Source organism: Quercus suber, unplaced genomic scaffold (genome assembly GCF_002906115.3).
Source record: "Quercus suber isolate HL8 unplaced genomic scaffold, Cork oak 2.0 scaffold_56, whole genome shotgun sequence".
Taxonomy (NCBI): domain Eukaryota; kingdom Viridiplantae; phylum Streptophyta; class Magnoliopsida; order Fagales; family Fagaceae; genus Quercus; species Quercus suber.
In genome coordinates this window covers 1,874,165-1,893,185 of record NW_027069521.1, presented here as the reverse complement: position 1 = coordinate 1,893,185, position 19,021 = coordinate 1,874,165, and the positions used below count along the sequence as shown (strand labels likewise).

At 35.1% G+C, this 19,021-nt stretch overlaps 1 protein-coding gene across 1 annotated transcript; it reads right to left on the bottom strand.

Moving 5' to 3' along the window:
* Positions 1–5,925: 5,925 nt before the first annotated feature.
* On the bottom strand, positions 5,926–11,861 carry LOC112004285 (cytokinin dehydrogenase 3). Its single transcript, XM_065772332.1, has 5 exons — positions 11,226–11,861; positions 7,765–7,892; positions 7,238–7,504; positions 6,406–6,674; positions 5,926–6,279 (listed from the first exon to the last, which is right to left on the bottom strand). The coding sequence occupies exons 1-5, from the start codon at positions 11,821–11,823 to the stop codon at positions 5,985–5,987; spliced, it is 1,557 nt and encodes a 518-aa protein (XP_065628404.1). The 5' UTR covers positions 11,824–11,861; the 3' UTR covers positions 5,926–5,984.
* Positions 11,862–19,021: the final 7,160 nt, after the last annotated feature.

Sequence of the window (19,021 nt, the reverse complement as noted above, 5' to 3'; positions counted from 1 at the left end):
GCTAGCGCCAACTTGGGAAGGACTATATAGAATTACCGCCATTGCAGGCGCAGGGGCGTATTATTTGGAGGATTTGGCCAAGAGACCTCTTCCCTGGCCATGGAATGCCCATAATCTGAAGAAATTCTACCACTGACTTTCAGTACACGGGGGTACATATTGAATGTGATGTTGTATATGCATAATGTTAATTAATACAAAAGTGATTTTTATCCGTGCAGGTGTATTTGTACTTATAGTTCCATTGTTGTTAACTCATTAGCCTTGAATAATGCACACAACGATAGCGAAGACAAAATATTTTAAGGACAAAAACCTGCTTCTCGGTTCGATCTTAATCACTGAGCAAGTGGAAACCTAATTTCATACCAAGGACAAAAACCTGCTTCTCGGTTCGATTTCAATCACCGAGCAGGTTGAAACCTAAATTCATACTGATAGAAACCTGCCTCTCGATTCGATCTCAATCACCGAGTAGGTGGAAACCCAATTTCATACTAAGGACAGAAACCTGCCTCTCGATTCGATCTCAATCATTGAGTAGGTGAAAACCTAATTTCACATTGGTAGGAACATGCGTCCCACTTAGATCATTAACACTGGATAAGAGGGAACCTTACATTGGGTTGTTCCAAGAATGGAAACAAGCTTCCCAAATCTATTATGGTCACCAAACACATGGAGATTATGTCAAATGATACAACATAGGTCACAGGGAAGGTAACTATCCTACATTTCCCTAAAGAGTCAACATGTCAAATTTAGTTCTTGTTGCTGAGGAGCCAATTCTTTCTAGTTACAGGTGATCTCTTACAGGCCGGTCATGACCATCATACATGGTTGGAAACTACTTAGCCAGGTATCGGCTTGGCTGTGTAGGGAATTTGCCCGAGATTCCTTAGTGGGGAATCCTCTGATACCCTTATGGTCTGTAGAGCTACCAGCCATCCTTCGCCGAACCTATGATTCCGGGCTTGATGGATGACGAGCTCCACGAAATTTTCAGCATCCGCAAAGCCTAGATTGTACCGCTTTTGCTCGGAAGCATCTAGGGCTGCCTTCAGGTAGGCAATCTCGCCTACATGGGCCAATGTTAGGCTTTGCGCCTCCGCCAGCTTGAGCTCTATGCCTCCCAGCCTAGCCATCATCTTGGCCAATTTCTTTTTAGCTGCTGCCCAGGCGTTTTTAGTAGTTTGGGCCCTTTTCTCGGCTATGTTAGCCACTTTGCCCTTCTCTTTTGCTATGTCCTCTACCACGGCCTTCAAGGCCTTCTCCCTCTCCAGGTCCTCGGTCAGCTCCCTCATTTTCTCACCAAGAATATGAGTCAATTGCGTGGCCTGGTAACACGACAATAATAAGATATCACGAATGTAAAGGAAAAGGAAATACACGTGCAAACGAAATAGATGAAAAGTGAAGGGAAAGGTTATCGCTATTGTATGCCACTGAAGCCGTCTCACCATTGACTCCTCGGTAGCCTCCGAGAAAGTGTTGACGTCCTCGGGCAAGAGAAGGCCCTGCACCAGGCTTTCGGCAACCCGTCCCCCTTGGCCTTGGGCCTAAATCCTCATGTTGGCTGTTGCCGGCAGAGGCTTATTGACAAGCTTGAAGGAGGGTTGCCATCCCACCTTAGGTCTGGAGGAGGACGCAACGTTTCTACCAATTTAGGAGGGTGGCTGGGAGGCACTAGCTGGTTCTCGGATTACAATGCCACCTGATGCTTGCAGAGGGGTCTTTAAAGGAGGAGGCGGAGGCGGATCAGCAATGCGTTGTTTCTTTTTTGCACGGCGGAGGGAAGAGGCAGAGTTCAGTCTTTGCCGGGAGGCTGTTGGGATTGAGAAGTCGAGCATCAGCCAGGCAAGAACTGGTCAACGGTTAAGGCTCTTCTGGTTACCATATCTTCACCCAAATCAACTGTTGCTTCTAAAGGATGGGTTGTGTCAACTGCTACTGGCTTGGTAATCTGAGTTAGAGCGTTGGTCTCCTTAACGGGAATGTGGGTTTTACGGCTCTGGGACATGCAGTCGATTGATTCGTCCTTTATTAGGGCAAGGTCCTCTGCAATAGTATAACGGGGGCTAAGGTCCCGAGCTTCACCTGTAATTAGGGGGGGGGGGAGGAAGTTTGCATGTTGGATGTCTATGTATGAGAGCAAAGGGCTATCTACCAACAACACCTAGCTGAATGCTTGCCAGGTAGAGAATACTAGATCAACGCCGAGAATCAAGTGGGATGCTCGGAGTTGCCCAACCGTGTGCTCAAAAATTTCTGACCTAAGTACGAAATTAAGATCTCTCAAGTGTACAACTCGAAGATTTGGTTGAAACCTTTTACTTTCTGCAATAAATCAACAAAAAAAAAGACACGGTTAGTTTATATGTAAGCAACTAAGTAAAGGACTCAAACTTAAAGCAAGTGAAGGTTCTTGGTACCAACCAACGTCATGTAGCGAAAACGGGCAAGGGAGTTCATTGGCAAGCCAATTACCACTCACCTAGACAAATTCCCCTATCGAGTTTATGTTAGAATTGGGAAGACATGATATTAGCCGTACCCACATATCCCTAGTTTTTAAGTAGTAATCGGACCTAATGTTTCCGCATAGACTATACATGAAGTTAATATCTTGGTGGTTAAACTGTAAACCAAATATTTGGTTTAACCTACTCACACAACTCACCACTCGGTAAAAATTAGGGGGGAGTTGGTCGGGACACAAGCCGTAAAATCTAAGAGTGCTTATAATGAGAGGGTTGATGGAAAACCTGACCTCGCCCTCGAGAATAGCCATAAGAGGGGAAAAGACAGTGTTTAAGCCAGAATGCCTATAGAGATCAATATCGCCCAAGTGACAGTACGCGATATCAACATCTCCAGGGACGTTATAGGCTGCTTTAAAGCTAGCCAATGACGCTTTTGAAGATAGAAGATGGGAATAGCCCATTACTAAACTAAGGTTCTTAAACTAAGAACAATGGAAAACTAAAAGAAGATGAGAGACTAAAAGGAAAGGCAGAGAGGACTTACTGGGGGCCTTACGAAGGAGTGGTTTTTTGGGCTGGAAGATGAGTGCACGAAAATAGTTTGCTCGGCAGAGAGGGAGTTTGAAGGATGAAGAATGTAAAAGTGAAGAAGAAACTCAGGAGAGACTATTTATAGGGGTCAGTAGTGGAATAAATAACATTTAATAAGTGAAGGGCGGGAAACTCTACGAATCCCCATTGTAACTGCCATGCGCGTTGCCTTGGTTCACAAACCGTCAGACAATGATGACGGTTAAATCAAATAGTCAGATACAACGTACCTTTTGAGGGTGCATTAATTAGTTTTTAGCCATCCAGTATTTACCCGTTTAGCTTCTCTGTTAGCTTCCGCCTCTTAATGTCCTTGATTCGTTCCCGGGGGTCGAGCACAAATCAAAGAGGGGCTATTGTATGGCATAGGGGTCCTGAGGCCTACTTGGGCCACAAACTTCAACCCTACAGTGTGACTTGAAGTTTTAATCCTTTTGACTGAAGTTGGGCCTTAGGCCTGCTGAGGCCATGGGCCCGGGATCTATACCACTATGCTTGACCCAAGGCCCATTGAGCATGCAATCTTGAATCGTATACCTCATGGTTCATAGCCAAAGGCCTACCCGGCCAACACATTTTGGCCGAAAATGTGATTGCCCGAGAATACTTTGTCTTAGCTGCTCGGCATCGCATAGGGAATATTGCTGCTGTATGTCCCTCTTGGGGTGGGAACTAGTTCCAAAGCCACTACTCCCACTCCCAACTAAACACCCACTTAAAAGCAATGGAATTGGACCTCCAAACCCACTAATAACCCAGAGTAATCATAACCCTTTCACTAATCTTGAGCTATAAATAAGAGATGAGAATGAGAGAAGGGGGGTTGGCAATTCTGGGAAGAATACTAAGAAAAGAGAGCAAACACTCAGAGGGAGCAAATGAGTGATCCTAAGAGGGAGGGAGAAAGGCTTGGGGAAATATAAGTGTATCTGGGTCTGCCGAGCATAGGGCCACCCACAGTAGGAAACACAAAAGCCTACAAAACAAATAGATTGTGAGCCCAAGTAGAGGTTAAGCCCAATAGCCATATATTTTAGGTACACACAAGCCTTACGACACTCTTGGTTGTATTAGTAGTTCTAAATGCGTAATATTAATGAGAAAATGTGTAAACCTTAAATTGGATTGAATGAAAAATTATGATACTATATAAAAAAAAAAAAGCCTCATGATATTATATACATACACCTAGTGTGTGTGTGTGTGTGTATAACGCTCATATGCATGGTTATCAGTATCTTAATTTGAATCTTAGCTTCTTAAAGATCCTACATCTCTAAAACGTCCAGAATTTCATTAGGATCTTTACTAAAGTGAGATCTGTATGGAATCCTGATCCCATAACAATATTAAAGATCTTGTGCAATGAAGGAAAATTCAATTTATTTATTTATCTATTTTGCTTATTTTGGGGCTCCAAATGGAGCCCAAAGGGCCCAAACTGATTAAAAAAAAAAACCCTGTAATAAACAGATCAACCAAGCAACTCTAGCCTAATTTGATAAATTTTTAAATAAAAAAAAAAGAAGAAAAAAACCCCTAAGTCTCACATCACCTTAATGCCTTAACCTAATCAACAAAATCACAGAAGATAGAAGAGAAGAGAAGTGACTAGAGCGAGTGCGAGCACGGTGGTGCAACTATGAGAGAGACTATCGATGTTGACAGAGAGTTTTTTTTTTTTTTTTGTGGTATAATTAGGATGCTGATTAGTTACTTAGTTGCCTAACACAAACACTCACTAATTACAATTTCTGAACATTAGAAAGATTGTTTGATGAATCTTACTATCTTAGTAATTGTTTAATGGAATTGTTATTTGCTTTGTGTTGTTTATACGAGACATTAGGTATTGTTATTTTTTTAGAGTTGTTTATGTGAGACATTATGTATGTTTTTGGTGTTAGAACTTAGAATTATGTATTTTTGCGTTGTAACTATTAAACTTTGAAATTTTTTTTTATATATTTATAATTTGGTACTTTGCATTTTATTAGTAATTTATGTCAAAAATTGATTTTATTAAATGTTTCTTTAATATATATTATTAATTATAATTATAGGTATTTTTTAGTATATTTCTTTAATAAGAAAGTAGGATCTTATGATCCTTCTGCTGATTCTACAATTCGATCCCCAGAATCCTCTCATCGATCCTGTGTAGGAACTCAATCCTTATATCTTTGCTCATGTGAGCCATTAGAAGAAAAAGAAAAGAGCAGAGAAGAGAAGTAACTTCATATTGAGAATCCCAGTAGGCCCCTTATTACACAAATTTTTTTTTTGAGGGGTCTAACTAGTCTTTTTAACTGCTGCTATCATAACATACCAATTACTTTCTTTGTAAATTAAAACTAGAATCACACGAAACATGCCTTATGGAGGCGTTTGGTATGGAGTAAAATTTTAAAATTCTCAGGAATGTTGAAAGATTTCCTAATTAACATTCTCACATTTAGTTGCTAATCACACAAGGAAAAAGTTATATTTTTTTATAATGGTCAATTTTACCCATTCCACCTTACCCTTTAACAATAACAATAAATTAAAAATAATGATTGTAAATTGACATTTAATATTAAATTTTATTAAAAAAACCCTTTTTAAATAAAAAATAAAAAGACTTAATATTATGTTTATGAATCAGAGAATATTTAAAAAAAAAAAAAACTTGTAAGAATTCTAGAAATAAACCAAATTTAAGGATCTTATATTTAAAGGAAATTTATTAGATATGTTCATAATCAACAAAATAGGTAACTGCTTTGCCTTAAAAAAAAAAAAAAAAAAAAAAAAAAACTAAAATATAAATATTTATATTCCCCGACTTTCGAAATAGTGAGGCATCACGTTTCCAAGAATCTAACACTAAGAATAATAATAATGTGGATTCATCCAAACTAAACACCCCTAATTGTTATTGAATATTCTCTGCCCTGGAGATAATATCATTTTAGGGTCGAACAGAGCTTTTCGTGCCCTAAATGATTCCCACTTCGAGCCAAAATGGTTTATCCAATCTTCCTGTGTTGCATAATGTCCAAGATACGGCTTAACTTGAATACCGGCATCATCACAGAATTGTAATATCTCTTTGTTTTGGTTATCATATGCCTCCCATTTATTGAATCCACTTGAATGCAGCATACTTACAACGTAGAAAACATCTTCATCCGGTATAACCACAGACATCTTATCATCCCACCTACAATTAAACATTTAACATTTACTTATATAATAATCAAATGAAAAAAAAAAGGATCAAAATCATACATATATTTTTTTTAGTATTTAAACAATAGGTGCATATATAGTAACTTAAAGATCTTACTTGTTTCGGTTCATGGGGTAAATTAGGACAATTCCTGCGGGAATTTTTTGCTTAAGAATGATGTTCTTCAAAACGCCCGAATTGAAATCCAAGATACGAGATTCAGGTACAAAGAGATTCAACCATGGATGAGGAACTTCCCATTGTCCTTTTGATCTAAGAAATAACTCTGAACTTCTGACTCTATTCAAGAATTCCATGTATGTTACATCTTTCTCGAACATAAAATCAGGTAGAAAGCCTAGGTTCCCTTTGAGCAAATCTAGTAGCTCCTACACAAGAAAGAAAGGGAATAAATAATAGTGATCAAATTAATCATTATATTACTCTTGGGTACCATAATTTGGTCCCCTAAAACAAATTTTTTGGCTCCGCCCTATATGTATGTATGTGTATATATTATTTTATTATTTGACCACCACTCTATTTTCCTTTTTCTCGTCTTCATTACGAGAGAGAATATCATGTTTTAGATGTATATACTTATCTCTCTCACAACACGTGAGACCCACCTGTTGTGAGAAAGATAAGCATATAATCCGAAACATAATATTCTTTGGACAAAATTTAGCTACAAAATTGGTTATAGTCATATTTTTTTGCCTTTGTTAGACCATGATTAATGCTTATTACATCTCACTAAGAATGACAAAACGACTCCACTTTACCCCGACATGTTCTTCTCTTTTCCTTTGCGGGCTTTTTTGACCCTGAACAAAGAACGAGATAGGTACAAGGCACTGAGATGATATGATTATGCCCCATCCATTTAACACAGTTTTCACGGAAATAAAGGACAGAAATTATACTGAGAATTGTGATTGCAATGTACCTTTTCCACCCTACTTTCTCTGTCATCATAATAATATTTGGCTGCTTCTAGGCAGTAGATGATGCCATATTGGGTTACTAGCGAATTTATTCTTGCGTAGGCAGATACGGGGTAAAAGGAAAGATCTTGAGGACCTTGGTTTAGTAGAAGCATGCCTTCTAAATAATTAAGTGCTTTGTTGTCCCTCCTTTCATTTTTTGAGATCAAATTCTCTTGATCTTTAGTAAACGCAGAGAAGTCACTGTAAAACAGTCGTAACCACTTAACCTACAAACAAATTCATTGCAATTAAAACAAATTAAACATACGAAAATGATAAACAGGAATAGGAAATAAGCACATCTCACAATCTGAAATTCCTAATTTTTTTTTTTTGTTATTTATTATTTGGTTTTTTGCTTACAACAAGTGGAACACTGAGAATTTGACTTCAAGTTCTCTCCATGGAAAAAAAAAAATCAAGTAATATCACTGAATTTTAAGGTTCGTGAATATCACAGCCTATTTGGGGTGTACTTAAAACGTACCCTTTTTGGAGCTGGCTCTAGGGCAATCCTTGCTCTGGTTATAATCCCAAATTGACCTAGGCCTCCAAGCACCGCATAATATAGCTCGGAGTTTTCCTTTGGCGAGCAAGTCACAAATTCACCTTTCCCTATGTGAAAGATAGATAACCTCATATAAGGTAAAGCCTTATAAACAACTAATAAATGTTAGAAAACTTAAATATGTACCAAAAAAGATCTTCAAAAAAAGGATTTGTTATCAATAAAACTAGGGGCATAACAAAAATTCAAAACAATTTCACCCAATTTGTCTATTGCCTCACATATGAATCAACCACAATTTTAAATTCTCTTTAGTGGGCCATGTGCAAGGTGATAGGCGAATTGGATATTGTAAAATTGTTGTAATCATAACTTTATTTGGTTGTTATTAGTTAGTACTACGGGGTACGATGACGTAATACTCTCTTTTTTTCTCAAAATAGTAGGCATCATTATTTAGATTCATCACACCATCAATTTGAAAGTATAGAATACCACATTATTGTTCTCAAGAATTATTCAAAAATTGTCACACTAAGGAGTAATTATTTATTTTTCTGGGAGTACAACTACGTGCTATTTCTTCTTTTCACATATAATGTGTCTTACTAATCATCATTTATATTACTATATTAAAGTGGAGGTTAAGAGAAAATTCAATTAAGAATTCAAATTATTTTTTGAGAAAGAATTAAGAATTCAAATTAGATTCTAAAAGAACTACAATTTTGTGCTAAGTGTCCTTTTAATTGCCCACTAATTTGATGACAAGTGTTTTTATATTTTAATTGGGTTCAATTTGTGCTTCTATTACATCTTCATTTCATGTCAACTATTTTTACATGTAGATTTAAGAATCTAAACTTAAAAATATATAAAAAGACTCATATTAAAAATGATTGTACTTCTATAAAAAACTTCAAATGTCTTAACCTATTAAAAACTATTTTAAATTCACATAAACTACTTCTAGTCTATTCTATTTAAATTCCATTTAAAACCACTTCCAATCTATTTTATAGTAATCCGGATTTTTGTATAAAAAATTATTATTAGTTCATACATAAATTTCAATAAAAGAGTATACCATGTTCTAAAAATTAGTAGTTCATATCTTATTTGAAGAATACACACATGAAATAAATTTATTGCATCACAATAACAAATATTATATATATTTTTTGATAAGTAACAAATATTATATTATGAACTACGAAGTAAGAAGATAATTTTTTTTTTTCTAACAAAAAAATAAACAATAATGAATAACTTGCTTGTTCTAACAAATAATATTATGACAAGGCTTTTTAAAGAGTTAACATAATATAAGATTGGTATCAATGATATTTAACTTATGCAAGAATTTTATATGCATCTAATTATATTATTTAAAAAATTATCCACATTTTTATAAGGATACAAGCTAACAACTGTGTAAACTTTTACAAGAGAATTTCATGAATAAAGAAAATTACGGGACTTAATATAATCAAACCCACGACACCCTAGCACGTAAACTTTTTGTAAGAGACTTCGTATTATCAAAATATTGAATGGAGCAGATCAAACTAATTGATTATATTATTCCATTAGTTGACGAACTGAGAGGAGTCAACACTTCTATTACGTTTAATTAGCTGATGAAATACTAAAGAAAAGTCAACCCTACTTTTTAGTCTGGAAGGGATTGATCTGTACACAATTTTTGTTTAAGCTTTTAATAATTTTATAGTTACAATCATGGAGGAGGAGGAAGGTAGATTTAAACCATGCATGGATGTCCTTATTAAAAACATGGGAGTGCTAGTTGAGTTATACTCTTGGCCACTTCTGTAAATGTTCTACTTCAACTAAATTCACTTGTATGGAATCGATGCAGTAAAAAAGGGTTTCATATTCCCCAATTTCTCATTATTGAATTTAATTGTACCTAAATTTTGTTTAATATTATATATTTTTAAGTTTAACCACAAAAGGACTAGATTATTATTTTTTATTTGCTTCTTTTGTTTTGGATGATAAATAATATTTAGTATTCAAGAACTGTAGTTGAGCCACAAGTAAATCATGGCGCCATGGCCCTCTCAAAAAATTTAATTTTTTTTCACATTGTAATTTATTTATATTTACAAGTACCCAAGTCATATTTCCTTTAAATAGTGGAATACATAATTCTAAATATAAACACAATAATAATAAATGTATTTCAATAAAAACCATAATTGCTAAATAACCTAATTCCTATTAAGAATGATCAACCACCGTGTACCATTGGCGCGATGGTCACTCTATAAGTATAGTGCTTGTAGGGTGGGGGGGGTAAGGGCTGAGGTTCAAGTCTCCAGGAGAGAGTTTCATGAACATATACATTTAGATTAGGCTAAAGTAGAATTTTTATCATTTATAAAAAAAAAAAAAAAGAAAAGAAAAGAATTATCATAATTTATTAATCTTTCCCATGCATTACAGGTTGTCAACTAGTAATCAACTTGTAATCATTACTCAAACTAATACAATCATAAATTTTTCATAACATATGTCAAGCGATGACATATGCACATACATAGATACATGTGTGTGCATGCATGCACATGAGTCATCATTTACGGGGCCGACTTAAGGTCCCCAATTGCATAAGCAAAAGACCTCCAAAATTATATAAAAATTTATTAAAATTAAATAATGTTATTTTTTTTAAAGAAAAAAATATAGGTGAGCTATGCATTTTTTCTCCTCACCTCCGAGAAGGCCCCTATATATGTTTTGAGTGTGCCGAATAATCATTGACAAAATTTTCCTAACTTATGAAAGAGATGTAAATAAAACCCAAATACAAAAACTTAATTTTACCTCTAAAAAACGAAGAACGATTTTAATAAAAAAGAATGTATATAAAATTGTAAGTCAAATAAATAGTATTTAATTAATATTAATTTTAAAAAACCCACTAAAGTTTTCAACTTAGGCCCTTGATCACTTGACATATATTTTGGCAATCCCCTAAATTTAAGGTTTAAACACAATCTCCTAAATTCCTAATCCAGGATTTAAAGTTAGGGGGTCTAGGTAGAAAGAAAAAGTACTTATAATTGGTTGTAAAATATTTTATATTATTTTGTATTAAGTTTATTTTATATATAAAAACTTTTGCTAAAGGATTTGTGGACTATGGTTATTTGGGCTGATATTGTGATATTGTTTGGGCTAATTGTGGAATTGTCTGAGTTGATTTATAGAGAGAGGATAATATTTTGGAGGTGGGGAGTTTTATTTCCCTTGGCCTCAATTTACAATTTTTTTTTCTTGGTACAACTCAAGGTGTCAGTGTCCCTCTTAGGTCATAGTGTGGCTCCGTCCTTGACAGCAACACTAATTACTTTAAGGTATTAGTAAGTCCATAATCCATAGAAAAATGAGAGAAGTATAGAGAATTTACATACCGGTGATAACATCAAGTTCATAAACATTACTGATCTGAGGACCAAAACGAAAAGATTGGCCACTGATCCCTGCATTGGACAGTGTCCCTCCAACAGTAAGGTACAAGTAGTCAACCCAAGAGACTGGTGAAAGACCATACTGTAGTGTTGTATTCAACACATCAATCCAAAGTTGCTCGCCTCCTACATCAGCATAGGACCCCAAAGAAGAGTCGCTCGATACTATTATTCCAGACCCATTTAAACGGTTTCCCAAAGAGGTCATGTTGACCACAACACCATCACGAGCCAAAGATTGTCCCCATGTGGAATGAGCTTGACCTCTAGCTGCTACGTTAATGGGAACAGAATTATTGTAGGCATATTTTACTAAGCTTGCAATATCATCTACGGAGTTCGGATAAAAAACAGCGGCTGGGATTTCTTGAACTATATGGCCAAAATCACTAGAGGCTATTTTGATGGTCTCAGAATCATTATGAAATCTATCAGCAATATCATTGGGTGGGAGCAAGGTTTTTGCCAATGCGTTGGACATAAAAAAAGTTACAATGAATATCGTCATGAAATTTTTTGGAATTGTGATGTGTTTAGTCATTTTTGAGAGAGCGAATAATGACTATAGAAGTGGTGGTATATGGTGGAGGAGGCAGAGGGGGAAGAAGGAATTTATACACATAGAAGAAGCTACGTTACATAATATTTTTCTTGTTTATCCCAAAAAAAAAGAAAAAAGAAGAAGAGAAGAAGCAAGATTGCATGAGTACATGGTACTCGGTTGATTAGGAATTAATTATATTTGCTTTGACTTTCTAAAGAGGTCGGCTTATTTATTTATTATTTTACCCTTTATAAATAAATATATTCATGTACATACGAGGTCGGCTCAATTTGTAGTCTTAAGACTTTTATATATGCACGCAAGAAGAAGACATTTTTTTTTGGGTTGAGAATCCGCAAGAAGAGGACTTGAGATTTTTAACGTGTATTCTTTCTCAAAAATAAGCAAGGAGATGACATGGGATTCGGAACCATAATTTACATTCATTCTCTGTGGTCATAAGACATGATTTACACCAATAAATTAAGGATTCTAGCTACTAGCTAGCTTGCGTTCCTTGAATCAATGAAGACTTAATGCTTATAATACATATTGGGAAATATTAACAAATACCCTAACTACCACACACCATTGGTGCGATGGTTACTTCACAAGTATACGTGCTTGTGGATTGGAGGGACCAAGGGCAGGAGGGAGCTTCACATACATATATACTTAGATTAGGCTAGAGTAGAATTCTATCTTGTATATATATATATGTGTATATATATATATATATATATTAAAGATACCCTAAGAACATTAATTTATGAAGTATTTTTAAAAATATTTTTATGGAAAAAAAAAGTAATTGATTTTTTTAATGGCTTTTATATTTATATAAAAGTGATATTAAAACTTTTCTAAAATAGTTTATTAAAAAATACTCTAAGGACACCCATTAATCAAACTTATATACATTTATCACAAATTAGCATTTAATTACCTTTGCATTAATTTATAACTCATCATATTGAGTAATTACTACCCAAATTAGGTTATGACTTTTGTTGAACAATACATGTTTGAAAAATTATTGTATATTCTCGAAATACTATAAATGCGTATTTCCTCTTCTCATATGAATGATAGGTTTCACTAATTAAATTTATAGTGGGACCCACTATTCATGTGAGAGGAAGGAGTACGCATTTATAGTACTCCGAGAATACCTAATAATTTTCTTACATGTTTATTTGACATTGATTTTATAATAGAACTCTAAAATCTTTTATTTCCTTTCTTGCATCATAGCTACTACAAAATCTTTCATTTCCTTTTGTAATTGGTTCTTTGACTTTGTCAAGTTGACTTTCTTTTTTTTTTAATCAGAATTGACTTTCTTAAAAGTTAATAAAAATTATTCATATATTGGTTTTACTAGAGATCTATTAAGATTTTTTTTTTAAAAAAAAACTTTAGCAAATCTATAAGATTCTAAGAAATTTTTATATTTGATTTATTATAAGAGTGGGTTCCAGTTAGTTCAACTAGCGAATTTTTTTTTGCACTTTGTTTGTTTTGATGAAAATTTTCTTGTGAAAATAGTTTTTTAGTGTACGTTATTAGACCCCCGTAAACTAGATTATTTAACTTAATTAATTAACCAAGTGAATACTTAGATTTATTATTCAGATCTAGGTTAAAATAATAACAATCATATCATGTAAAGTAGTGGAAATATAAAGAACACACGATATGATAACCCAAGAAAACCAAACCGATAAAAAACCTGGAGAGGATTTAACCTAGCTATTTTTAAGGTAAAAAGCAAATCCGCTATGAAAGAATTGAAATTTGTATAATAGAACTTAGACCACTAACATTCTATTGCTACCTTGAGTAGAAAACTTACTACCACGGCCTTATGATAGCTCCGAGTCAATGAACTACTTCTTTCCTTGATCTGCAGTAACCACAAGTTCTCCTACTTGTGAATCTTGATATTCTTGAATGTTCTTATGCAGCAACTGAAACAACCATCAAGTTCTTGATGTGAATCTTGATTTTGATAGCTTTATGTGTGTGTATGAAGGTAAACACCTCTAAATCTCACAAAAAATTCAACATACAACTCAACAAAGACTATAGAGAGCTTTTGGGTATAAAACCCTAAATCTACAAAAAAGGCACACTCTTCTCTCTCTAAAAAGCCTTTTAAAAACATGCTTAGGGTTTCCTTTATATACTAGAAGAAGTAGACCTAAAACCCTTATCCTTAATGGGCTTGAACTGCTGTTTGGGCCTTAATTAAAATTCTGTAGATACGACTATCGATTAGTTGAGCTTGTTCTTCGATCGATCGAACCAGGCAGATGATGAAATCTTCTTCCTGCGGCTTGTATGTTCTTGAATCTTGACTTGAATCACCTTGAATATTGTCTAATAATACCTATAGACTCTAAGATCTATATCTAGACAAGTTTGTGTTCACGATTTTCCAATTATTCTAACCATTTAGAACCTAACATTTAGGTTTTCTAATATTTAGTAGCATAAAAAAAGTCAAAGAAAAACTATCTTGAGTTAAAGGAAATTTTTTTTTTAGATATTGTTTTCCCATTTTTTCAAAAAAACAACTCAATTTCATATCATGCTAAATAAAGAAAGTTAAGTGGCAATATGGAAACTATTAAAAACAAATATATTTTCATTTTTAAGGTTGTTACCATATTCAGAAAAAAAGAAAAAAGAAAAAAGGTTGGTACCAAAATAAGAAAATAAGATGTTTTCCAAAAACTACTAATTGAAAATGACTTATTTTGAAGAAAACGATAGTGTTGAAACAAATGGAATGTTATCGACGAATAAGAGATCAAAAATTTAATCCCCGCGGATCCCGCTTATACGAAAAATTAATTAGTGTCTTAGCCTAATGATAAAAAAAAATAATCATAGAGAGAAATTTTTATGCCAAAAAAAAAAAAAAAATCTTATAAATAACTTTCCATATATTTAAAATACTATCATTTCTATCTTCTATCTATAAAAAAAATCTAACAAAAATTATTTATTATTCTCAAAATACCTTAGATTTACTTACATGAACAATATCAAAGTCACCTTTTGGTTACTCACCTCTCATTATGGGAGGAAAATGGTCACTTTTTTGGTATCTTTTTTTTTTTTTGAGAAACCAGTAAGGAAACTTTATTAAACTAAATCAAACAAAAAAACATCATCTAAATCCCGTGGAAGGTCTTCCATCCACACATCACTATCTGCAGATACAACTGCTCGACGTGCAAGGCAATGAGCTAACTGATTTCCCTCGCGTTGGACTTGGACAAAATTACAACAAAATAAAGAAGACGACAGCAAGCTAATCTCATCAATAATGTGCCCATATGGAGTCTTGGACTGCCTTGAGGAATTGACAGCCTTGATTACTTGCAGAGAATCCCCCTCCACCACAACTTGGAAAACGCTGATTTCCTTGGCAAACACAACTGCCCTGCGAGCAGCCAGGGCCTCAACCATCACCGCGGAGCTAGGGAACCTGATCTTCTGACTTAGCGTACCAATTATCAAGCCTGCCGAGTCCCTGAGCACCACCCCTAATCCTGCACAAGCTTGGTCCTCAAAAACTGCCTCGTCGAAATTAACTATGAACAAACCTTCAGCTGGCAGAGACCATTTAACCACCCCCCTAGGTACCAGCCAACGCACAGGTTGCTTCTGCACTTCTCGGAATTCTTGCAAAAGAGCTGAAGCTCTACTCACCACGCCTCCCACATCCCAAACAGGCTGAAGCGTTCTTAATCTGTTCCTCCGTTCCCAAATCGCCCAAGCTATCATGGAGAAGAGAGCAACCTGACTTGTTGTAGCGTTCTGCAGCAAGTAACCAATCAAATCTGCAAAAGTGGAAAACTTTTGAGCACGAAGAGACAAGAAAGACTGAGTAGACATCCAAATCGGCTTTACACCATCACACATCCATAATGCATGGATACTATCCTCCACTTCGACTTCGCACAGCCCACATAGACCATAGCTACACACCTCGTAAGCAGATTTTTCTTTGTAGGCAGAGACTCACGAATAGCCCTCCAAATGAAATGACGCACTTTGTTGGGCACCTCCATCCTCCAAACCCCCTTCCAGAGCCTTTTACTAGCTTCAGTACTAGAGGAACACGGCTGGTCCTGAGATTGAGCTGTTACCAGAAGGCGATACGCCAAACGCACTGAATAACAACCATCTGGAGTATGAGGCTAGATCAGTAAATCAGAGTGGTGGTGCTCGCTAAGCGAGATACTCTTAATATCGTTAGCTTCCCATGGCAGAAAGTATTTGTCAATGAGCTTAGAATCCCAAGTCTTTGTGCCAGGAATGAACAAATCTTGAACCACATCCAAAGACTAATCTAACCGAGGAGACAAAACCTTCCCACTCCTTGAAGACGGAATCCACCGATGCTGCCAGATCCGAATATCCTTCCCATCCCCTACCCTCTATTTGGCTCCATTAGAGATCACATCTCTAGCTAACATGATGCTCTTCCATGCAAAAGAACACCTCGAGTTGTGAGCAGCCCCAAAAATGTCACCGGAAGGAAAATATTTAGCTCTAAATACCCTATATAATAAAGTCTCCTTCTCATGGAATAAGCGCCACACTTGCTTACCAAGCAAAGCATCATTGAAATAGTGTAAATCACGGAACCCCATACCTCCTAGCGACTTGGAAGAGCAAAGTGTCTTCCAACTGACCCAATGAATTTTTCTAGAATTCTCTGCACACCCCCACCAAAATTTCCGGATCATCGCCTCAATATTTTTAAGAAGACCCACAGGTAAGCGGAAGACACTCATGGAATATGTAGGGATTGATTGGACCACAGCCTTTATCATGACTTCTTTTCCGGCTTGAGATAACAACTTCTCCTTCCGCCCTTGCATTTTAGCCCAAATACGCTCTTTAATTTTTGTAAAGCAAGCTTTTTTCTGACAACCCACAAACGAGGGAAGCCCCAAGTATTTCTCATAATCTCTAATGACCGGAACACCCAACAAGACTCTTAAAGTCTCCTTTACCTCCTCTGAGGTATTTTTACTAAAAAAGGCTGTAGTTTTCTCAGTAATCACCTTCTACACAGAAGCCACTTCATACCAAGAGAGGATTTGAAGAATTTTTCCACACTTCGTAGGGTTGGCTCTACAAAACAGCAGATAGTCATCGGCAAAAAACAAGTGAGTAATTCTTGGACTAGCTCTACACAAAGAGTACCCTCTAATTTCCCCATCCATGGCTGCCTTAGACAGTAAAGCATGAAGCCCCTCAGCACAAAAGAGAAATAGGAAAGAAGATAAAGAGTCCCCTTGGCGAAGACCTCAAGAGGGTGTGATCAAGCCCTGAGGCTTTCCATTAATCATAATTGAGTATGTGACCGTAGTGATGCATTCCATGATCATCTTCACCCAGGACTCCTGAAAACCCATCTTCAATAGAATATTCTCCAAAAATAGCCACTCTACCCTATCGTAGGCTTTACTCATGTCGAGCTTCAGAGCCATATAACCTTCCTTCCCTGAACATTGAGTCTTCATATGATGCAATGACTCAAAAGCAATTAAGATATTATCTGTAATCAAACGATCCGCAGTGAAAGCACTTTGGGCTTCTGAGATAATAGAATTGAGAATGGGCTTCAACCTATTAGCTATGACTTTGCTAAGAATTTTGTAAATAACATTGCAAAGACTAATAGGTCTGAATTCAAACACTAATTCGGGGTTATTAACCTTAGGAATAAGGGTAATAAAAGTGTGATTATAGATTTCAACAGAGTACCTGAATTAAGGCATGATAGAACAACATCTGAAACCTCCAAGCCAATACTCGGCCAAAAAGTTTGGTAGAAGATAGGGGGCATCCCATCAGGGCTAGGGGCGGTCATAGGTGCCATGCTTTTGATAGCCAAGTCCACCTCCTCCCTAGTATAGGGCTTAGTCAACTCGGCATTCATGGAGGAACTCACCACCGGTTGCACCTCATCCAAGACTCTCTCCAAATCATGCGGCCTTGAGGAAGTAAATAACCTGGAATAGAAATCAACAAAAATATCAGACACAACATTTTCATCTGTAACCCACTCACTAGCAGGATTCCGAATTCCCTTGATGAAATAATGAGAAAAATAACATGCAATATAAATTAAGTCAAATTTCTTACAAAGTTAGTCTAGCATTTCATATAATAATTTTAAAATTTATGTTTCTCATGGCATATCTCAACATCATGCCTTATCAATAAAAATAATTTGTTAATTTTCTTAACATCTAACTCAATCCTAAATAAGAGATACAAATAATAATAAAAATATCACTTTCATATTTCTAAATTTATCAAAAATATTTAATATATAATTGTTTTAGATTAATTTTATTTCTATTGGTTAAATGGCATAGAGGAATGGAGTAAATAATGAGAAAAATAACATATAATATAAATCAAGTCAAATTTAAATTTGATTTCATGGCATATCCCAACATCATGCCTTGTTAATAAAAATAATTTTTTTCCGTATCTAACTCAATCCAAATAGGAAATACAAATAACGAAAGTGTCATATTTCATATTTCTATATTTATCAAAAACATTTAATATACAATTGTTTTTGTAAAATAAGATTATTTTTATTTTTATTGGTTAAAAGACACAGAGGAATGGATTAAAATTGTCACTTTATATAATTTTTTTCCCGAATTTAGATGCCAACTTTTTACATAGGAATCCGCATGCATACATACAAAAAGTGAGATTCAGTGGGAATTCATATACTCACAAGCATGTGCATTTCCTTGTGTGACTCAGGAATCTTTCAACATTAATTACTTATGTGGTCAAATATATATAGGATATATATCTACTCTAGAGGAATACATAATTACCTACACATTCTTCGTTCTATATCATATACTATATAATAAAAATTGGGCTTAAAAGCCATAGTTGTGCAAAATGGATTCACCAAATTGCAGAAACTTTTTTAGATTTTTCAATAAATTCATTCACTTAAGTTTTTAGATAAAAGCAAAAAGTTTTTGATCTTTATCAACTTCTTTGAATAAAGTAACAACAAGTGTTCTAATGAACTTCTTCTTCTTCTTCTTTTTTTTTTTTTTTTTTTTTTTTTTTTTTTTTTTTATTTCTTTTTTTTTTTTTTTTTTTTTTTTTTTTTTTTTTTTTTTTT